This window comes from Zootermopsis nevadensis, unplaced genomic scaffold (genome assembly GCF_977971745.1).
Source record: "Zootermopsis nevadensis isolate Lab colony 2312 unplaced genomic scaffold, Znev_1.0 Znev_ptg000030l, whole genome shotgun sequence".
In the NCBI taxonomy this organism is placed as follows: Eukaryota; Metazoa; Arthropoda; class Insecta; order Blattodea; family Termopsidae; genus Zootermopsis; species Zootermopsis nevadensis.
The window spans coordinates 9,005,867-9,030,945 of NW_028259162.1; the positions used below are offsets into that span (position 1 = coordinate 9,005,867).

Genomic DNA, 25,079 nt, shown 5'->3' on the forward strand with positions numbered 1-25,079 from the left:
AAATCCGTTAGAATCTGAAGCCTATGTCTGGTGTCCATTTTCACCGCCGTTAGAACCTGAAATCTGAATTCTAAACTTTGCAGTGTTAAAACGTGATAGCAACAGGATTTCTACAAGGTTACGTTGTTATCGGTGAGGAAGAGATAGATAATGGCCGAGTAAGCATAAACAGCGAGATTTCGACTGTTTAATTTTACGTCACATATCACGTCGGTAAGATGAGAGGAAGAGTTACACACATTGAGACGCCGATGAGCTCGACATCTGATTCCAAACAGAGCCGCTGTAGCTTTAATAAAACATAACAAGAAAATACAGGCCCATATCTTACATATTACAGAGCAACGTTCCGACAATCAAAGTGAAGTTTTACAGTTCATCAAGATAGACAAAACAATAAGTAACGACCCCTTGTATAAACTGCATTTGTTGAAAACAAAAAGTAATTTTAATGGAAATAAATTTGTTTTCTCCAAAATCATAACATGTCTCTCTCAGTAAAATATATTATTCTAAGTGACATTTATTAATGGGTACTGTCATATTCCTTGTTTTTCCATTCTCCTCACGGGATACTCAGATTTCAAGATGTCTTTCTGCTGGGTTGTTGCGCCGTGGTAGAAGTTTACCTACGTTTCAGTGGAGCTTGCTGTCTCCATTATCACGGCAACAAGTAGCAAGCACCTCTGCAACGTCGTAAACTTATACCAGACTACAAGGCGCTACAAAACAGAAGACAGCCATTTTCATATTTATGGGACGTGAGCTTGTCGGATATGTCTGGTGACGGAAGTCAAGAGAATCACCCTAATAACAGTCAGGGAATAACTGTAACTAAATAACCTGTTTCTTATCAGAACAGAGATTACGTGACACCCACATTCTTCATATCAGCCGGCAGACTGGCACATGGTAATAAAGACCTAGAATGGAAACGTGTATCCTGCTTTGGATCTTAACAGCACGGAGATACAAAACCAATCCACGCCATGAAGATTACATACTGAGACAAATTACGTCACTAGCACAGCGATGTTTCTGAGGGCCCCTACACGGTTGTGTACCACGCTCTCATAGCACGTTATTCCACCTAGCGAAAACTCGCGAAACAGGAGCGGTCACTTGTTACCAACAACCCAAACTGAAAAACGGGGAAAATCTCGTTTTACACGAAGTGTTTAATTTTAATCGGCGCATGACGCACAGTGAGACACGGCAAAGACTTGTTGACGTTGGTATAAAAAAAGGGACTGATATGAAATACAAACAAAAATAAGCCGCAAAATTATATTACTTACGTGTCGGCTGCTAGAAGGCAGTAGCGGGCACACTGAGGCTCGAGGCCAGGGAGGCCTCCCCCCCCCCCCCACCAAAGTACGTAAGCCCCTGATAAGATCTATATTTCTTGTAGATAAACGTTTTATAAGACGATCTGTTCTTAGGCTATTTCGTGCGTGCTTAAAAGCTATTAATTTGCCCGGTGAAGACCAATATAAATACTAGAACAAAAAAACTTTATAGCTTCTAGTAGTCATATATTGCTGCAAATTCCACTGCAATTCGCGAAAGAGGGCTGCAGTATGAGGATGGTCAGACGCCAACGTAATATGTTCACATTATGTACTTGGTACAAACAAATGCAAAAGGTGAGATTTCAGGTTGTCACAGCGGCGAGTATGAAGATGACTGTCTTTGGGAAATTCGGGCCTAACGACAGAGGCAACATGCACCTCTGAAACGTCTGCAAACTCCTATCACACTACACAGCGCGAAATACCAGAAGACAGTCATCTTCAAGTAAAAGAAATATAGGCCAACAGAGAGGCTGTCAGGCTAATATTTTAACATGCCCATTGATGGATTTATTGGTTTATAAGTGAACGCGTCTTATAGAATAACAACAACTATGACACGCATAATAAACAGACATCTAAAGTGTACGCGACATAAACTAACGGATCCAAAAATACCACGGGTTCCGCTTATTTTAATTCGTACGTAACAGGAAATCAAGCAAGAGTTAGAAGGCATTGATCGATCTCCATAACCTTCAGGATTTGCACGATTTTCAAAACTGACATCATCATCACATTCAGGACCATGTCTGGAGTGGGTACATGTGGGACGAAATAAGAAGGAAAACAGATTTTACTGACATTGAATTACAAATTAAACAAATGACGACTCTGGAACTAACAATTTTGCCAGGAGCGTAACTAATTAGCAGTACCTTCGTAGACGTAAATGACCAGATTATCGTACGCCTACCCTGCCAAAATTATACGACTACAGCTCCAAAAAGGTGTTTATTAAATCTACCGTGAGGAATTTTACCAGTTACCAAGATCTTAGGTTCAACATTCAAAACTGCACCTGTAATAACTTCAAGTAAGTCAGGCCCATTTACACTACCTTACTCTAAACGTTTTTTTTGTTGTTCTTGTTTTGACAATTTATCGATGTTGGGTCAACTACAGAGCCAATTCTGGGATGACCTACTGTAAATGCTACATCCTGAATTCTGAAGTAGTAGGTTTACATATCCCTAGACGGATCGTATTTCTTGTCAGACTAATTGGGCTTAACAACTCAGTAACGACTACTAATGCGTACTGCAATCGTGACGAGAAAACTGTGTTAAAGGTCCTGTAAATACTACTAGTCGTCGTCATCGTCGTAATCATCGTAATCATCATCATCATCATCATCTTCATCATCTAGTCAACGTAATAAAACTTGATGAGCTAACAAGCACTGCTTCCTATTCCCCAGATCTCTGGTTCAAATCTCGGCCCGGAGACAGACTACCTCGACTGAGGTCCTTCGTGGTTTTCCTAAGCCCCTCCACGCAAATACCAGAAAAGAACCTTAAAGTAGGCCACGGACTTCTTCCATATTCTTTCATCAGTCATTAACCATCCTATCACACAATGCTGTCACCCTGAGCTACCGACAGCCTCGTAAATAGGCCACAAACACGTAAAATAAATAGCGAGGGAATGCATGATCCTACTCGACTGGAATGTCGTCACCTAGGTCAAGAATCGAAATGGCAATCTCTTGCTTGATGCTCCAAGCTATCGTTCCATTCTCAATGCGAAGCAGTTCGCACTTGCGTGAAAATGTTGGCGTCACGCAGTGAAAAGATTATTGGTTTAAACCAATGGTACTACGTTAACAACTAATACCAACGCACAACATGGTCCAATAAGGCAGAAAATGGGACCTAAAACAATTTCTTAAGATCTCTCGACTCAAAAACTGTTGGTCTGGCTTTGGAAAGAACTACAGTGCGATTATCCGTTCGCCTGCAATTTCGGCGTCACGCTGTGAAGATAACATCCATACAATTCCGTAGTATTAAGCGATGTTTCGCAAACTATAGGACCGCATAATGCACAGTGCAAATTCCACGTTCAATGATCCAACTGAAAGCAGAAATGACTAGCTAAAAACACTCATCAGGAGGTGAGACTAATGTAATGTATATCTCACCTGAAAATCTGGCTAGGAACCTGTAGAAACGCGATGCAAGTGTGACACACAGACATCGAACAGTCCTCGCGACCAATATAGCCACCACGAAGCCACAAGGCGGGCCCCAAGTTTCCGAAAATGCGGGGGCCCAAAATTCCCCCTCTAAACGTTGGTCCATCACACGAACTTTATACAGAAATATGGACGAGCACTGATGTTATAAAAATATATCATTCGTCTCGGTTCACTGTTATCACGTTCATTCAAATAGTTATTTCGTATCCGCCGAAAAGTTTATCTGAACACCACATCCTAGAACAAATAAAATACTGAGCCCTATAAAGGCACCACACTGCACAAATGCACTTTCAACACTTCTCCATTTCCCCAAACAAGCACTTCAAGTACAACTCTAGTTGACGGTCCCAGGCACGACGCCGACATGGTCCAAACATGGTTTCACTTGAGCCCCGTCAGAACCAACGACAATACACTCGACCTAGTCCTCTCGCCACTGCTCTCGGAGAGCATCTGCTGTCGCCTTTACCAGTGCCGCTCTGAGAACTACTCCCACTACACCACAACCGAATACGGACGAAATTAACCGAACAATACCGAGTTGGACATTTAAAAGGTGTTAGAGGATTATGCCTTCCAAATTTACCTTTCTTTTTTCACTCATCCTGTCTCGTTTGTAACTATATATACCTAGCCACTTCCGTACGGTTGTAAAAAGAAATATTTTTTTTACGTTATTCATTCTTAACTCGCGTCATCAGAAGCGGAAGTGACAGGAAATGACGATGGATGATTGAAATGCCAGCAACAAGGTGATGTCCGTCCCGAAAATTGGCGCATGAGTGAGGTGATTTCGGGAACCAAGAACGGGGGTAGACGGAGATACTGTTGACGGGAAAACGTCACTGACAGCACGCTCAAAATTGGGAATCAGGCTCAAATTTTTAGATGTCTCCTTTCGTTTTATATGAGAGAAAATGGGTTGATGCACTATTCAGTTGTTGTTTTAAACTCTGGCTATAAGCGTTTCTCAATACTTTAAACATACCAAACCAAAATTTAAATTTAACTGAACCTAAACTGTAGCAACATGTACTGTACGCTAGGCTTGATGGTTATGCAATCATCACTTGATTTCATTATCACCTGAATAGACAATGCCATTTCCTTCGACTTACAGTCATGAGACGGATAAAAGTCTTTGTGAAATGAGCGAAATTATCTTAATTATCCATTTGCGAACGTATCATCAGCAAATGTGGAGTATCAAATTATCACCGCATAAAGTTGAATGATTATTCCCTTTCCTCGTATACGCTTGTTCTTATACCGGAAAGTATCTTCCGGACACTGTACACTGCATTTCACTGGTCTGACACAGTTCTAACATGCAAAACCAGTAAGGTGAACCCACAATGCTCATGGCTGGTAAGCTACGTCTCTTAGACTGAGGAATACATAAAATAGGCTTGCAATGCTAATAAAAATACTTTGACACAAAATTCGACGACGTGGGTCCCGGTGTTTGTAAAATGGAATCGAATGGAAAATTCATGGCAAGGCATACCTCCCACGCTGCAAAATGGTGCACCTCCTTGCATGAAACTCAACGCGTAACAAGGCCAGTAGGTATTTCCCCGACTTGGTTGCGAAACTAGGTCTCCTGTCCTTGTAGGAACGAGAGAAAATTGATAGCCTAATAGAAACGAAGGTGCTAAGGAGATATTTTGGATGGAAGAACAACGAACGAAGATGGGAGTATAGAAAAAAATGTAGCGTAAACGGTGAAGGACTCGTAAGTTCCAAAACATAAAATTTATTTGTCACCTGACGTACACAAAATAAAAAGGGGAATTTTGGTTGGAAAGTATATTGGAAACATACCATGCAAACACCTATAGAAGAGAAAACAATTTTAAATTAATACTAGCAAAACAAAGTGGATTTACAAGTGAAGAAGACTGAATATTACAGCAGTGTGAAATATATAAATAGACAAAAAAGGATGGAATTCCTAAACGAGAATTGCTGGATACGGGTAGGTTCTAACTAAACAAAAGAAACGAAATATAAATTCGTCCTTTATAGCTTAGTATAAATTCTATGTACTACCCGCTTTAACAATCAGTAACTCTGAATTTTGTATTTATGGGTCTTGTATGATTCTCATTCTAAACTGCAATTACTTCTTTAAACAGCAGAAACTAAATGATCCTTGTAATGGGTAAATGTGATTTCTTTGCGGTACGAATAGAGAATGAGCCAATATAATTTCCTTCCAAATCCCCACTGTTCTACATATAGCCCAATGCAACGCCGCGTTACACCGCGATGCATTGATTCATCACTTGAAATAACAGCGAGATGACGGCAGACCTAATAAACGAGGTCAATGTCGCATCCAGCTTACTGGTCGCCAGCGAAAGTTTTAACTCGTCACCACTACATTGACTCTGAAGCTGGAGTTCGCGGGCTCATTCCACAAAGAGGAACTTGAACTCGATGTGGGATGGAACCTCTAAAGACTAATTACTACGACCTGAGGTTTTCAAGGCTACGAGTATGAAGACAGCTGTCTTCTAGGATGTCGCATGTTATAGTCCGGGACATGCTGACTGACATTTCAGTGGGGCTTACTGTCTCTATCATCAGGGTGATGAGGAATTACGAGGCAATAAGCTGCTCTGAAACGTCGGTCAGCATGTACCGGGCTGTAAGAAGCAACATCCCAGAAGACAGCCATCTTCATGCTATAAGGATTTAATATGGAAATGGCTTCTCATTAAAACTTTCCACTGTATCTGTTATTAATATATATAAACAAGTTAAATAATTTCTACGCAGTGTAGGATAAATTATAACTTTATTTGCAGCTCCACACTCTGCTTCTCTCGAAAATAAAAAACCGCAATTCAAAAGCAATTACAAATATTTAACCAAGGATCTTCGGAGACCAGCGGTATAATGTGTCAAGTAGCAGTGCGTAATGCTACTTCATGTTGTGAAATAAATCCCACGAGGTGGTCTCTTCTTGTGATGCAACATTAATTTATATAACAAGCTTACCTCGCGGGCAATTCAAAGAGCCAACGTCTTCAGGAAAACCAGTAACTAACCACAAAACATGAGAGGAACAGAAGTGGGTGTTACAAAGTGATTCCCTCTTTAATTACAAAAAGCGTGTCCTTTTCCCTAGTGTTATTTCTGGATATATTCCAACTAACTAACTAGATGGCTTACCGAACCCGTAGCTTCATCACCGAATTAATCAAAGTCCTCCACCGGACCCTGTCCTGGGCCAGCAAAATACAGTCTCCTTCAACTCCTATCTCCCATAGATCCCGCCTGATATTATCCTCCTATCTACGTCTAGGTCTCCCCAGCGGTCTCTTCCCTTCAGGTTTCCCAACCAGTACCCGGTGCACACCTCTTGTCCCATCCATGCGCGCTACATGCTCAGCCCATCTCATTCTTCTCGACTTAATCACCCTGACAATATTGGGGGAGGAGTACAGATTTTTAAACTCATCATTATGCAGTTTTCCCCATGCCCCATCGTCTTCCCTACTAGGCCCAAATATCCTCAACACCCAATTCTCAAACACCTGCAATCTATGTTCCTCCCTCAGAGTGAGATACCATGTTTCGCACCCATATAAAACTACAGGCAAAATTATCGTTTTCTATATTTTAATCTTAAGGTTCTTAATCTCAGGGTCGTTGATATATTCTAAATTCTAATAATGTCTAAAGGAACACACGATGAAATGTGTCAGGAATTGAAACACTTTTCAACGTTACACGGAACGTCTGTCATTCCACCTGTGAGAGGTCGCTCGATAACCCTGGAGGAGGTCTGGAATCACATAAACCGACCTTGTATAGTGCACATCACGCGCAAATGACGTTACTGTTTCTTTAAAATTCGTCGGAAGATAGCGCTGAAGATATTCTTATTTGGTTTAGTAAGGAAGCATCCATCTGATACCCCAAGTCACGCGAGCTACCTAATCACAAAGTTACAGCTCCAAGCTTTGCTGCAAGACCCACGGTGACGCAAATAGCACGTCTTCGTGTTCTTTCTCACGTCATTTAACTAACGAGCTTATTTTAGTGTCGAGTCGGATGAAATAGAAAAAGGCTATTATGAATCTAAACTCGAGGATTATCATAAAACGGCCGTGACGTATAAAGTATTATAATTCTGAATGTGAAACCAGAATGCTACCTACTCGACACTCATTTCACAGCTTCTGACGTACGGGATTCACGTTTCGTAATAGTTCCGACCGGAACACTGGTTGCTCAGCAAGACGTTTTGCAAAGGAATTTACAAACCTTACGGATGAATAATGGAGTCATAAGAAATATTACTAATACCTCGGTGTCATTGCATGATATCAGACATGTTTTGTCATGCAGACACAAGTTACCGGATAACGTTCTGTGATTTCCCCACGAAACCCCTTGAGAATTTCTGAAGTAGGCCACAACTTCTGTTCTCGTTCCTGTCAACACATCATCCGCCCAGCATCGTCTGTCCTTGCAGTGTGGAAGTGATATGATAAAAAAATGGATCCCATTATATATATATCAATATTAAGAAATGTTTCTGGACAAAAACTTATTTGCGAACAAGCAGCTTAAGAAATCTTGTTTATAAATAGACTCAATAAATACTTCAAATTTAGTTAAAACCTTTGTCGCAGTTTAAGGGAAAACTGTCATTTAGTGTTTCAATGTATTTTAAATTACCTGGCCCTAAAGTACTTTCTTACTAAGGCCTAAATAAGACGTCCGAACGTAAATCACCTTGTCTCCTAGTTTCACATTTAGGCTATCTGTCCTAATAACTTGGAATCAAGCAACCGAATCTCTCAGACAGGTTTATGCTGCTCTGATATCACAGGACAAGATAGAGGAACACAGAAGCGAGATAAAAATCGATCGCCAATGGAGAAACTCAAAACCACGACCCAAAGCTGTCTGGACTTTAAACCACAATAACAAGTCAAAAAATGAGATAAACTGTTCAAACAGTAGAAGAATGCATGACCGAAGTGAAGGACTTTGCAGTGCCTGAATCCAACACGTTCTTTTACATTAGTAAAAGTACTGTAAAGTGCATGAAGTAAACACGCATATTCCAGATAATAAGACAAAACGGTACATCCAGCTTCTATGCATATATGCAACCGCGTTTTCGGAAATTGCACAAACTACTCTTACACTTCAAGCTCGACTCCCATCTATTAACTACCTGTTTGGTTCACATTTGGAACGGGAACATTCGTACGGCAACAAATAAATAGACTTAATTTCGGTACTCTTACTAACAATTAAATATGCCACAACTTTCATCAAAATTTCACGAACCGATGCGACTGACGTGTTCTGTTTAAATAAATAATTACACAGTGTGTCGTCAGTCAATACTGACGCCATCTCTCTATCTCGAAAACAACAAACAATATGCCTTGCACATTAAGCGATCGGTCTCTTTTAACAGCACTAAAGAACATGACGAGACTTCAGGTTTTCACGGAAAGTACAAAGATGGCTCTCTTCTGGGATGTTGCGCTGATGACGGAGGCAGCATGTTCCTCTAAAACGTCTGTCAATATCTACAACACTACAGGGAGCAATATCCCAGAAGAAATCCATTTTCAATTTCAAACATATTTCAAACTGAGGTGTTCTTCTGGGTCTTAGCGCCTTGAAGACTCGATGGTACATGTCGAAGTCTCAGAGCAACGCACTGTTCCATAGCAACGAGACTACACAACGCCAAAACCCAGAGGAACGTATCACAACCCTCACCGCCGTGTAAACCTCAAATCTCACGTTTCAAATTGAGAAATACTTTAAACAAAACTGTGTAAAATAAAAGTGGATAGGTGTCCTTCACATCGTGGGATACAAACATTTTTTAATACAAATTCTTCGCGAGTTCGCGTTTGAGTTTGACTTTGACGTGAATTTGTTGAAAAAAAAGTTTGTTATTACAGAGATAATCTCACTACAGACACCCCAGAGCAAAAATTGTTTATCTCATTTCGTTAAATATATACCATATCGAGAGAGTGCTCAAATAAAAGTTGCAGACTTTAACAAGTCATATGCATACGCCAGGTCTACGTGCTGGCATTTTTCACTCAGAGTTTAAATCCAATTTTAGCTTTACGTCAAGTAGGGATCATGCGTGACTGATGGGAACAAGTATTGCATACATTCAGCTACTTTTAGTGCCGATCTAGAATATAAAACATGTGACTGCGCAGACATAATACCTCAGTTATGCGTTCGTTTCATGCACGTTATGTGAAGAACGCATGAAGTTAATGGTTTAAATGCGTGCGTCTTATTTAACCAACCAATCGATTGAAGAAAATAACCAGTGATGATGGATTCAGATGTATTCGGGACGGGTAGTAGGCGATGACGTAATGAGGAATAACCTCTCTCGTCTCCAGCGAGCGGCAGTATCCGGTAGGATCGCCTTGTAGGGCGAGTAGTTGGGCAGATCCTGGGATCAACACACGCACGGCCAAGGATAAGGCGCCAGCTTACCTGTCTGTGCTCCGCGCCACATCTCAAAATTTTGGGTTGCCTACACTCAGAGTAATGAACTCGTCTTTGTCTTCTTTGGATCTAGTGTTCTGGGTTATTATGTCGTGTGGTCTGGTGGGTAGCTTAAAACATTCCGGAGCTACATACTGTGTCCATCTTTAACGCCGTGAAAACTTCAAAACATATGTAATATTGTCGTACTGAATTTCGAGGGACAAGAATATAATATTGTAATTAAGTAGATCTAATCTTCACACAGATGAAGTTTTCTGTTAGGTACTGGTATTTATTAGGATGCACATTAAATATTCTGAAAATTAATGCGTTAATTAAATTTGGCCTACAAAGTAGCCTGTTATATAATCTCACAACTCTGTTGCTAAACGTGAATTGCCTTATAAAATATTATTTTATATACAACGTAATTTCAATGTCTCCAAGAAAACGAATTTTGAATATGTTCCGTTTTTTTATTTTCAGAAAATAATATATAGGTCTATCTATCTTCACGTTCAATATCTGTTACAATTTTCAATAAGTATCTATATGATTATTAACCCCACTGATATCTGAAATGTGATCGAAAGGAATGGCTGTAGGAAACCTCTGTTGCAAAAACCACAGTAGCCTCTCAGGCACCGATTTGGTGGTTTAGGCTTGCTTCAGGGATGTGACAGCCACGAAGGGCACATATAAGACATATAATGGTCTCGAAGTGCTAAAGAAAAATCACTGTTATGATTTTCTGTCCATTGAAAATAATTCAGCGGATCTAGAAACACGCTCTCATGATGGAATCCGTGGTTACAAACGACAACACTTGGATTAACTAAACACAGATTCATATAAAGAAGCTTCTTTGAGGTCTTAAATGCAATATAAGTCCAACAGACGTTCAGTACATTCAAGAGTTATTTGAAACACACCAAGTATCACAATAACATATTTTTTTTAAACGGAACCTCACAGGACCGTGGGCTACTGGTTGAAAACCTCTACATGATATCACAAACCATATTCGATAACAAGACAGAATCTCATCACCGTTCCCGACGGTGAATTCTATAACAGAAAAAAACAACCAGGCCACACAGCTACCCTGGGCCTAAAACAGCAGTAACCAGAAGCCACTGTTAAGGCTGCAGGGGTCCGAATTATATTAATTATCTGTATTATATAAAACAGGGCCTGAAAGCACAGATAATGTTCGGGAACAGACCCGGTTCGGACCTGGATTAAACGACAGCAACGAAACATTATATAGTACATTTCGGGCTTTCTCTGGACATTCGCTTTTCGCACCCGGTATCTCAGTAATGTTGTTCAAACGCCAAAATAACCTAAGATGTCCTTCGAGCGTCGTTATCATTCAAGGATTACTGACATCATACATCAAAAGAAAAATTTATTAACGACACGATCGTCAAGGCAGATTGTAAATGGATCGGGCTTCATTCGGGCTGGAATGAAAGGAAGTCGGGTTTAAGTGGGGCATCGGTAACACATCTGAAGATAAACTTTGGGCTCGGGCCAAATGCTCCTCAGACTGGGCCGGCCCGTCCAGACGTCTACTGGTGGATACTTTGTATAAATTGGAAATAGCCGTCATTATGAGCAGTGTAGAATTTGGGTTGCATGACGGCGGGCCTGTTGAAATATGGTGTTAAAAATGTTAATATATTCTTATTTGTGTGAAATCATACATCACTACGCTATCTGAAACTTTTAAACTTTGGCTGACGCACATTTACAGAATGGTGATTAAACCAAACATGCAATGCTTTAGGAAACGACCAGCTTATCTACCCCCTAAAACTCAAGAAGGAAATCCGCAGCGACATTGACAGCTTTCGACAAATTTGGTAAATTGCTTTGCGACGAATTCTGTGGATACATTCCGGGGTATGGAGAGAATTATTTAATTAATTTTGTACGACTAGTGCACAATTTGACAAATGGTGTCATTGTGTTGCTTCACAGCACCACACAAATCAATACTGGCACACTATAACATCATTATCATCAAATGATCACGGTAAAAGAATGCAACGTCTAGCCGATCCTATGTGTGGTGTGTACACATGCATTACTAAAAGATAAAAGGAGCTCAGAATGAAATAAGAGAGTACCAGCTTCGGTGTTCCTATCTAAATACTAAAATTTACCCTCTTCACGGTAAAGTTTCAGCTATCCAGCCCATAGCATATATCGTACCCATTCCCCTATTCACATTTTAATTTCCTTCCAGCGATCGGTTATTTTCTATCACATTTACACGCAAGATTAACCTATGTGAAAACGTTTATACAGAAAACGTGGACGAGCATACAACTGTCTCTATCAGGAGGCGTTACTCAAGGCTATGTGATACACGAGTAAGACTTGCATACGTAAGAATTGTTATCAAGTTATTAGCACATAGATTACTGCAGTGACGTAACGATAACGCGAAAAGTCCACAACTACCTTTCAAATTTCAGACCAAACGCCAAACGTCGTGACCGTGGACACTGGTTTCCGAGTTTCCGATGAAGGAATTTCAGTTCTTAAAACGCGCAACACGGGAGCCCCAGGAAACCACTGGACACGAGGATAGGAGACACAACAGTCTCTCTGAATAGGCTGCACCATGGTGGTCCAACTTCTTTCTTCTCTCGGACCAAGAATAGTTTTCCCAATGGACCCAAGGGCCAAGAAACGCCTGCTGGCACAATTTTTAAAACTAATAGCCATTTTTAATTATCTCTGACAATATCTAGTCATAAATGATAAATTGCCATAGAACTAAATACTCAAATATAAATTTTCTTGAAATGTGCAACATTACTATAGAATCTGTTCCTGCAAAATCTTGTATCTGACAATTTTTATCCGAAACATTTAATGGTAGAATTTTGAAGTCAATAGCATGTCTGGCACTTGTACGTGAAGCAGCAGACGAGATACAAATCACGTTTTTTAAATAAAATCCTTCGGAGTAAAAAAAAATAAATTAACTTGTCGTAACTAGCAAGAAATAAATAAATAATTTCGTTGGCCAGGTTACAAGTGGTAAAGGGCTGGATATGGTCCGCGACACCAGTTACACAACGCAGGGTTACACAGCTTCACAGAGGAATCCCTCAGCCCCTTACAGGAATATCGAATTTTAACACGTTCAAGTAAAGCTAAGCTAAAATTCTCCCTGGTGTTTAATTACACACTACTTCATGAAGACGTGTGAGAAAGTAAAAGTATAGGTCTACCGAAATGCTTCACAATGTTTTATAAAATAAATTCACCGACGTCAGCGTGCTAACATGATATTTGGTACGAAAAAAGATTATAAATAAACCTATAATATATATTTTTTTTAAATTTTCCCGCACATGAAACAGGAGACCTACCAACAAAGGTGAGTGAAGTTTCCAAATTACGTTTTGAAAATAATAGGAGCTTTCTTTCATGCGATCTAGTGTCACCCGATGTCTTATTTCCGCATCAAACATCATACATTGCAAGTCTGACTCATGAGACTGAAGGTGTAATAGAACGCGGCCTCAACACCTCCTCACTTTGCAGCACTGTCAACTGTCAAGGCTGGCCACTTTATTACAGAAATATGCAAGAGGAAATAAATGTTACCCATCGTTACGCAATGTGTCCATTACGTCAGGCGCTATCTTCGCTAAAGTATCGACAAAACAGGCTACTACACTGTCCGCAATATGTCCGCTCCAAATTTGTTTTCGGGGATTGATCATTGGTTCAACGTCCTATAATAAATCTGATATGACTGATTGATGGCGTGACCTCCTTCCGCATGCGCCATAGCTTATCTGATGTTAGGGGAAGAAATTGCAGCCCGGAGCATGGAATCACTGTCACGAAATAATTCCAGCTTAGAATATTCGGTTGTATTCTTAGCTCTGAATAAATTCCATAAGTTATGCTGAGTGATGGAACGTAGAAAAATCATAAAACTTCAGTAAGGACAACTACACCACTGCGAGAATTCTACACGGCTACCTTGTATTATGTGCATCACAGCTATGTCAACCAATTTCATACAGGCACAAGAAGAGAGCGGTAAATCTATGGAAGAAAGTCTTTGTTCAGTATTTGCCGATTGCCCAAGTAGTCAAGAAATTTTCGGCCTTTTATGGTCCTTGAATATTAACTACTGCATTCACAAGAGCCAGCCACTGGTCTTTATCCTGAGCCACATAAATCCAGTCCATATCCTCACATTTTTAAGACCAATTTTAATATTATCATCGCATCTAGGCGATGATTTGCGTTGTGACGCCTGTGTCTAACGATGCTCAGAAAGTCCAATGTTGCTCAGTCAAGCAAGGCGTTTCGTTCGATGACAGAGTGGGAAAGTATTACTTGTGAACAAAAATAATAAGGTAATTCATAATAAAATCAACATACTAATTATGAAACTTTGTTTTTACATCATCCGTGCATCCCCTCTGCCATCTGGTGAGAGAAATACAAATTCACTGTGTTTGAATATCCCACTGGCGAATGAATACGTGAAGTACATTGAAATATACCCTACTAACCTGCTAATGATGACGTAATACACTACGTCACTAAATGCGCTGGGCCTTCTACCTTCGATGAGCAGGCAGTGTTTAACGACGGAACACATGACCTGGTTCACAGGCTTCGCGAAATAACGGAGTCGGTATGACTGAATCAGCAAAGTGACAGCCTGGACGACGAGAGTTCGAGTCCAGACAGTTATTTCTCTCTCACAAATCACGTCAACCTAATATCCTATACAACGAGCAAAGAAAGCTCTTTCCCTGATAACAAAGCATAAAAATCTAATCATCCTCCCACCTGTCGTGGGTAAGAATGCGTGGAGCTTTGTCTTCACTCCCTCCTACTTCGTGGCGTGGTGCTTGCACACAGGGACAGCTTTACGTATTTGTTCCGAACGAGCAGTAACAACGCCTTGTTACAACATACAACGTAAGTTAACTCAAGGAAATCAGATAAAACTTGAGGTTCTCACAGCGGTGAGTATGAAGATTTTCGTCTTCTGGGTTGTTGAATTCATCGCCCTGATGACGGAGGCAGTATGACCTCTGAAACGTTGGTTAACATCGACCAGACTACACAGCGCAACAACCCAGAAGACGAAAATCTTCAAATCAGATAAAGTTTTATGAGAGTCTACAAGTTCCCTCAGCGGTAGGCCTATCACAAATGACGTAAATAATCTGCCGACGTAACAGGACGGGCTTAACGATGAATCTATGGACTTGTGGAGGCGACCTGTTATTCTTATTGCTAAAACTTACTGCTTCCCATGTCGAAATGCGGCCAAGCACAAGAACAGCGGCTTACCTGCAAAGGAAGAGAGAATCGTATCAGACACAATTCTTTAACTGCACCCTCGTCGTTACCAAGAAAATGATTGCTGTTAGGGAGTGCTTACCAAGACTAATAGTACAGAACATAAGGGGTAGTCCATTACGGTAAACCCTTGACTGGTTCCTTAAAATGCGAAGAATAAGGAAACGGTGGACATGGAAACAATGTTAAAATATACTTCGTTCTGGGAGCATCACGTGACTGAGCATAAAACTCATTTCTGGGGGTAGATATGCGGACAAATTTAGACTATTTGTATACATACAGAAGTGCACATGATTAATTATAAGAAAGTAATTAATTTAAAATCTACATCTTTATCAGATATAACTGATCTTATTGTTTTAGGCTGTACAGGTTGTCAAAATTCAAAATCAGCAATGGTTTTCAAGGTGGTTTCCAAAGTCGTGAATAGTCTTGGTTTCTAAGCTTTCTTAATAACCGACTGCGCAGGCATAACCACTGATTTTATCGTAAAAATAAATAAGTAAACAAATATGTAAAACCTCGTCAGTGTACTACTGGCTCCGTGGCGAAACGCATGGTTCGACCTCGTGAAACGAACCACAGCGGCAAAATCTATTAGTCTCAGCAGCAAGACCAAGAGCCAGAAGTCAGGACGCACCATTAAAACAAAATGCAGTCGCTAATACCAATTGGCTCGACCTTAAAAATGACATGGGATCTGCAACGGAGACCCAACCATCCTACAAGCTCCAACGTAACGTCGCAGTGGTAAACATCTTACGATTAATAAATTATGTATTCAGATTCTCCCCATTCACCCTCTCATCATTTAATTTGTTCCTTACAAGCTCTGTCAGCCGTCTCGGGCAGGCACGACAGCGTTACCGGTTCTAAAACAATTGGTCAAGACGGTTGCAGATCACTCCTCTGAATGGACTGACATCGCTTCAAAAGAAGAGGAAGCATACGACTGGTTGCCGAAACTCGAATATAATTGTATTATGAATAGGCGCGCATCAACAGATGTGAACGCGACAGGAAGAGACGACTGGAAGCAAGAGTGGCACAAGTCGACGAAATTAAATGGAACACTTCTCAATTAGGTCCACGCAGAAACATTACAATCACCATGCCACACGAACTAGCGTTGAACTGTATGATATAACATAATACATATGAACTGTAAGGTTATCAGTGCAATATATCATGTTCTTCATAAATATAAGTCCGTAAGTTTCTCAAAAAAAAAAAAAATTCAGTGTGTACCGCAGGTTAAGAATTTGTGGAGCTATACCCCCACCCCCCCATAAATCTGAATGGCGTGATGCTCAGTAAAACGCCTTTTAAGTGCCTCCAAAACAGAGAAAGGCTCATTTTAATGGAAATAGTGACAAAGTACAAAATACATTACGTATCATGGTAACAAAGTTAAATGATTCTGTTAAAATGTTTCATTATAAACGCTGTTGAAAAATTATTCTTCCTCATATGGCATGACGGAATGCTTGCAGAAATTAGCATGTTACTTTTTAATCCAGAGAAATTAATACTTCACCACTAATTACCATAATTGCATTGAGCCTAACAACAAAGTGTGAGATCACACGTAGCCCTGTTATGTAGAATTCTATATGCCTACTTCGTTGCTAGCTTCCACCAGAGCTGATAAAACAGCATAACAATAGAACTGTACGCCAATATTTTCCTGGTTTTTGTACAAAAATATATTCTGAACATCACGTGCATTGGTACACGTAATTAAATTCCATTCGGTGCGAAGTAACACACTGCATCACCGGGAAGAGATCGGGCGGTTATAGTCCGGTCTTGCCTTCAAGTGAGGTGGCACAGGTCGAGACTTGCGAATGATGCCGGCTGGACCCTGACGTTTACTTGCACATTGCGAGCTCTGGCGCAATGTTCCGTCCTGCAACGTACTTGAAATACTGAGGGTCCATAATGAAACCAGGCGACCTTTACCATGCACAGCACACAACATGAATTCAGTGTACAATATTAATAATGATAATAATTCAATTAATTATTTATTGCATAATAATTAACAAGTAAATGAACTAAATAATATGCCTAAGTAATATAATAATTAAATTAAAATCAGTTAAATTTTAAACGATACATAGATTTGATGCAAAATAAAATATTAATACTAAATAAAACATAAAAAAGAGAATAATAAAAATAACAATAATAATAAGCGTCTAAAAATATTAAAAAGACAGAAGGAAAGAATGAATTCGAAAAATAGCCTTTGGGTTGTAACGCCATGTAGTCTGGTTGAAGTTGACCAAGTGTCTGAGATCCTTGCTGCCTCCATCATTAGGCAATAAGGGCCTGATGAAGGAGGAAGCAAGGACCTCTAAAACTCTGGTAAATGTCTACCAGACTACAAGGCAGTACAACCCAGAAAACAGTCATTTTCAGACTCACATTAGTGAGAACCTCAAACCCTAAGTCAATCTTTGGTTCTTTTATGAAATGCGCAGTGATTTGTCCCCTGTGAAATTAGGCTTACCTTGTAATCACCTGCTGTCACTTCAAGCCAGGACTTACGGACATCATTTTGGTCTCGAAATGGCTTACCACATTTGCTCCCGAGTTCGGTTCGATTCGTACTGGACAACAATCACAGCCAACGTACTCCACGACAGAGTTTAGTGAAATCTTACATGTCTTAAACATTAAAGAACGGGGTCCGACTTCAGTTTCATGCATTATTCGTTTTGTTTGCTTTGCTGCAAGGCTACTGATGATGGACGAGAAAGTAGCGCTGAATTATCAATGCTTATGAATTAGGTAGGAGGCACATAACATTGTAGGTTATGGCCCATATAAACCTTCACCAAAAAAGTGCCAGACGGAACCGAAGTCAAGAATGTATTCAAACGTCCGTAAAGCAACGTTGCATAACATGCACATCCGTACCCTTTATACTCTGCCCAATAATATGCGAATACTATACTGTTAAACATAAAGAACTGGGGGAGCAATCGAATTACGTTTATTGTTAAATCATTTGGCTACAGACCATAATCTTTATCGGAAGATACAGGTTTCCTGCTGGGATTCGATTCGAGTCATAAGACATTTTGAACTAACTGGAGGTGCTTTATAAAACAAAAGAAGAACATAACGAGTAAATATAGCACAAAATCAACCATTTCCACTTAACCAGACTTAAAACTGCAAACCTGTTTTCGTGAAAATTTAACCAAGCATCTTCAGCTACTTTTCTCCGTATCGGAAAAAGTCTCTTTTACACCAAAGACATACGGTTAGGCTACTAGTATCTCAGATAGAGCAACATTTCTGGTCACGATGGACTAATTGGGGGCTACATAGTCCCGCCGAAAAGTCGGACTGCATTATCCATTATAAACCCCCATACCGTTCTTACGCGTAACCTGCGTTTCATACACCTATTAGTGGCGAATCCTGGTCTAGAATTCAAATCCGACGTAAATGCAGTATTATTAGAGATCGCCACAATGCTAAGGCATTCACATGTAACAGATATTAAAAACAAAATGTATTTCGGAAATAGCTGCTGCACTATGTACCTCAGGAGCAAGGAAAATTTTACCTTTATCCCGATCTCAAACACAGCTCACTCCTTATTCGGTCGTTCAGTTTCTTATGGGACTGGCTGCATCATTTTGTATGCATCGGTGACTACTTATCACGTCATGTCTCCATGTCCTCATTATTCCGATTCGTTAATTAAAATGCATAACTTTAATGGATAATTCTATTGTTTGCTCGCAATGCATCCTGCTACTTATTTTTGGAAATGCAACAATGACACAGTCCACTGCACTTCTGGCGGGATTACAAATGCCTGTTCGTAACAATGCATTTTCACGGTTGTTTTGTTAAACAAGAGATTTCCCATAGCAAAATTATGAAGATTACAGGGATTTCCGCTGAATATCGTTCCTCACGCATTACACTGTAATTACAGTTTACATCGCCATGTTGCTGGGTTTCCGTAACATGTTTCAGTGCAGACTGACATCTGTCGGCAATGGAGGTATCTGCAAGGCTATCGGATCCAATCATAACCCATCTGACCAGTTTCCTCATAACTTAATTTTAATGTGCTTTTATCCACTGGCCATGACCCGCTTAATTCTGTTATGTGACAAGTGAAGTAAGCTCGGAAGCTACACTTAACCGCGCATCATCTCCAGGCCGAAGTTTAAACCCGGGACCTCTCGAATATGAAGCAGGAGAAAGAAAAGAAATCAATAAAAATCGGATATTTTACTCTCCGCTGTGAAAACCTCAAACAGTAGAAAAATTAACCGAGCCGTTCGTAACATAACGTAAGCGTGCCGAAACGTGACTTAGTGATCACGCGTGCCCAAGCGTGACATAGCGTGACTAAGCGTGGCCTGCGTTTACGTCGTGACAAGGGATCACCACAAGTGCCGAAAAGTGACGAATATTTACAAAGCGTGACCAAACGTGACTAGGCGTGACCTGCTATAAAGGCGAGACGAGAGGTCACCAAAAGTGTTAAAATACGACGAAGATTTGTAAAGTGTGTCTAAGCGTGACAAAGCGTGACTAGGCCTGACGTAATGTAACGGCGTGGCGAGATGTGGCCATAAGTGTCGAAACGTGACAAAGATTTTCAACACGTTACCTAACCTAACAATCTAACCCAACCTAACTTAACCTAACCTAACCTACCCTTACCTAATCTAATCTAGCTTTGAGTGGCTAATGTCTTAGGTGAAATTCTAACTGGAATTGATGCCAGGCATTTTATCGCCTCGGTGTTCAATGAATGAACAGATGAATCGACTTATGTCAGTTCGCGTGTTATTTTGCTCTGATGATGGAAGCAGTAAGCACATGTAAAACGTTGGTCAGTTTCTATGAAACTACACGCCGCAACATCCCATAAAACAGTCATCGTGAAACAAGAAATCGTGTTTCGAGATGCATCTATGCATTCGCATGAAAGAGGTAAAGGGTGCTCCAACATGACTCTACCTTTATCTATATCAGGGGTGCATAATATTTTAAGATTAAGAGCCACGTCCTTGTCATTAACAATTCACTGCGGTGATTACCATATGTGCGGTAGGCCATGTCATTTCAAAGATATTAAGAAAGAATATTAAGAGAAAGGCGGTACTTTGTAATCGGCGTCAGGTAACATATAATTAAAGAAATTGTTTAGTTCCGACATACCACTGCGGACAGTAACATATTTACAGGTGTAAGACAGGTTTGAAAGAGATGACAGCAGCGATAAGGCGCCCCGATATTAAAGTGTTCTTACAGGAGCGCAACTACGAGTATTACAACCCACAACATTTTCACATCACAATATCAATACAAGTACGGGTCTAACTGTATTCTTCCTGTGGACACTATGGACTTCTCAACGAAGCACACAGCATCTCCAAGCGAATGTTGGATAGTGCCTCGAAATAGACCACGGCCTCTGCTATAAAATCTTTGTGCACTCAAATTCATTTCATGTCCCGCTCTCATTACAAGCTGTAACTTTCAAACCTCTGCGGTTGAAATAGTGCTGAATAATTTACGAATCAATCAATAAAACATTTTATCAAAACTCATTTAAACCTATAAATAACTTCGTTGACAGCCCAATGGCTCAGGAAGGATCTTACACCATAACCTGGCATTACTCCACATAAAAAAGCATAATTATATATAAACTATTCCCGAGAAACTGAAAGTGTCTCAGCCGCTCAACATATTTAATACAGGTGCCTGGTGCCATTATGAAACAGTGGTGACAGCGACTCTGCAAGAATCGAATCCGGAAAATGTAATAATTTTTTGCCTGGAACTGACGCATTTTCTGGACGAAAACGTGGCAGTAATAACAAAGCCATGGGGATATGGTACTTAGCCCGTTCTTCAGAGGAGAAAACGTGAACGATGCTCTCGATGAGGCCAGCCAAGCATACAAGAAGCCTCGCTCAGATGCACACAGCAGGTGCGGTGAACAGACGGGAGTCGAGCACGCGCCTCCCCACGTTAGCCGCATCATCGAACCCACAACTAAGTACCTAACTATCTTACTCATAACTTTTTCAGGTTCTCACGGCGGCAAGTATGAAGGTGGCCGTCTTCTCATTTATTGCGCCGTGTTGTTTTCCAGAAGTTTACGGACGTTTCAGAGGTGTTGCTGTCTCTGAAACGTCGGTGAACTTAAAACCGTATTGTTCAACACCGTCAGCTAACATCAAAGTTTACCACTATCATAATTTAATACTAATCCTGAAACAAGAACCATCTCACATCACGAAAAACTATGCCAATACAATCAATCAATTTTAATATCACTCGTTGATGTTTATCTAGGGCTTCTGAAAATTTCTTCTTAATGTTTTCTTACTTTTCTTTACAAGTCACATGTTTAACTCAACCCAAAGCAAACAAATATATTTTCATTCGACTAACAAAACGACCACAGTTGATATAGCGCCGCAACATAACGAGATGGACCACATTACGATGATGAAATTGTACAGGAAGAGACTTAGACTCCGGAATTCAAATCTCGTTTTCGTCGTTATTCTGAGCTCATCGGGACAGTACTTCAAATCAAGTCACAACCGTTTCTTTCCATACCTTTCAAATTCATAATTCATTGATCGTTCTATGATTCGAAGATATATATTCTGAACTAGTGACAGCGTCGTTAAATAAACTACAAACTTGCAATCTTCTTTGTAAAAATAATTTATTATTGTTTTTTAAACCACGTCACACAAGAGATGAGTCAGTTCATATCATTACATCCTCCTTCAATATTCATTTTAATACAATCTTCCCTTTAAGGACAAGTGATCTTTTCTTGCCAGTTATTCCAAATTACATTTTGTACGTATCTGTGTTCTTCCCCATCGAAGCTGACGTGTCATGCACATCCAGCTGTGCAACTACCACGAGTCAGAAGACGCCGAATGCCACTGCAGTGCTAAATAAAGCATGCAGACGAAATCTGTAACGACGAAGTGTGACGGAGGCCAGGTGGCGCCAGACCTGCAGGTGGTGGAGGTGAGATGGCCCGCGACACACAGACAGGTGTGTTTGACTCGTGCCTCGCTGCACTTCCGTTGCAGAAACCGAAAACTGAGCAAATACCGACGGAAAGTGCATCTGGTGATGGGCAATGTCATCATGCCTTCGGCAAACAAAGTGAATTCGGGTATATCAGGCACAGAGTAGAAGGGCTTCAGACTCTGAGAACAGGGATTGAGTCTGAGTAGGTCCCGAAGACTAAAACCACTTTCCTTACAAAGAAAAGGAAGGTTTATTACATCATCCCGTCTGTCTGCTTGTCAACGCAAGTATAACTCCTGAATAAACTGACAGTGTCACGAAACTCGGGGTGTCCTCCCCCCCTCCCCCTTCCCCATCAAAATTATTAATTTCTCACTACGAACGATACAAACATGGCAATCGTGCGAAGGTTTGAGGTGCTGCAATTTCCTATAAAAATATTAAAATTATATGGCGACAAGATAATACGAAATAAAAAATAACTCAGAAGGGTTAGGATGGAAGACGAAAGTGTCAAAACACCGATGGGGAGAACGTTTAAGTTCGTAATCTGAGATAAAAAAGTAAATAGATACGATTTTAGAGGACACTATTAGTGTTGTTGCCAGGCAAAGTGGGAGGACCGCACGGCCTACACAATTATATTATTGATCGTACAGGGAATTATGAAGTACAAACGTAGTCTGAGCTTCAATGGAAGAACACTCATACAGAGTGATCGAAAAGTCAAGCAACTGATTCTCGACACATGCTCTATTTGTCAAAGAACAATTAAATTGAAATACAAAATCGAAAACAAAAGACAATTTCGTGCTAAGTGCTGGAAATGTCCACAGAGTTCGCAGTGCATTCACTCTTTTCCTCATGTTTGATGTAACACGATAAAGAATTCCTGAGTCACGGAAATGGTTCACCAGACGAGACACTGCGGAAATCTTTGGTGCAGGAGAATCGGTAAAGGTGTCTCCAAGCTCATTCCGGCAAGTTCAGGACGAGATGTCAGGTAGTGTTCGACAATGACCATTCATTTCACTTCGACTGCTGAAAGGCTACTTAAGAACCGACGCGAAGAGGTTGCATGATGAAACTTGCGTGGGCTCCTGTACAGTCACAGCTATGTGCGTTTATTAATTCAATCAAACTGTACTAAAATGCAACCATCAATAAATATTTTAATGTCTGTTTCATGACTTTTTTATCATCCTGTATAACTCAGTCAACTAATCTATGAGTGTAGGACACGGACAAGACGTTACAACGGGTGTAAAAACAACAAAAGCTATCAACACGACACATCACCAAACAAAGCAAAATTAATGCCTCTAACTTCACGTAAACTCATTCCCTCAAATAATGCAACTGACGACATACTTTGTCATGTGCGATGATTTGTACACTTCGGATCGCAAATAGCACCCTTACTCATACAAATGTAGTGTTGGCTGCATTCCGAGAGACGATCATATGCACAGCGTGCGTACAGGCAGGGATGACCAACCCTGAACTTGCACCATAAACAAAGTTCGAAGATAAAATCTCTTATTACCTTTGCAACACACTTCCAGACTTTGCCAAGCACAGGTTTCGTAAGTAATTCAAAAATGATCCAGGTAAAAATGACTGTCTTCTGGGATGTTGCTCCATGTAGTATCGTACAAATTAATCGACCTTTTAGATGTGCTTACTGCCTCCATCTTCAGGACGATCGCCTCTAAAACGTCGATCAATTTCTATGAGAGAACACGGCGCGTTACCGCCGTGAGAACCTGAAACCTCACACTGATCAAAACAAACGGGAAACTCATCACGTGGTCTTGAAATCAGCCTATAATGGCGGCGATACATTCGCCCGAAACGTTGGCACCCACCTGCAAGACCACGCGGCGTCACAACCAGCAGCGGCATTTCCGTTAAAGTTTCAAAATCAAAGCCGTCCCACTGAAGAAATACTTAACATGCGCGAAACAGATCGAGGGCACTGTCCTGCAACCGCTGGGACTGAACGTGATTCCCATTTGAACATCTCAAAATGGCGAAATCGGATAAGGTTCTCACGTCTTCTGTGTAGTAATGCCGCGTGGACTAGTAGGTAGATACAGTACCTGGGACCAAACCACGCGTCTCGCCTACGTCACTATCTTGCAGGCAGAAGGTAAACGAAAAGACGTACCACAGCGCGCTACGAAGTATTTCCACGTCCTGATTATGGAGGCAGAAAGCACATATGAATCGTCGATAAATTTCTACGAGAAAACACGGTGCAACATCCCAGTAATGTTTAAAGTTTGGGCAGTGTTACTGACTACTTCAACTGCTGAGATATTCGGCATGTTCTCAAAGTCGGAATACTAAAATTGTATCAAAGAGATATAGTTCTGAAAACACCGAACTATCAACGTTTCCATCACACGTCATAGCCTACGTTTACGCAACTAAATGTCAACGGGGGGGATCTCCGCTGACTATAACGTTACAAAGTCTGTCAGTGGGGTACTGGAGAAAGACGTGGCGTGTGTGATAGATGAATGACATTCCAATGCGTACATGAGTCACGCAGCAACGCGCACCGCGTAGCGACAACCATGTTCACAAGAAATTACAACGAC

At 40.7% G+C, this 25,079-nt stretch overlaps 1 protein-coding gene across 2 annotated transcripts in view; it reads right to left on the reverse strand.

The window, feature by feature from the left end:
* The window catches only part of LOC110838049 (uncharacterized), a 184,341-nt gene that overhangs the window by 97,383 nt on the left and 61,879 nt on the right, over positions 1 to 25,079 (reverse strand). Inside the window, exon 1 of one of the 2 annotated variants that reach the window (XM_022080839.2) lies at positions 3,496 to 4,015. The exons of the other annotated variant lie outside the window; for it this stretch is intronic. Within the exon in view, the coding sequence (XP_021936531.1) occupies positions 3,496 to 3,655 (160 nt within the window). The 5' untranslated portion in view covers positions 3,656 to 4,015. Of the gene's footprint in view, positions 1 to 3,495; positions 4,016 to 25,079 lie in introns of those variants that run through there. 2 annotated transcript variants of the gene reach the window in all.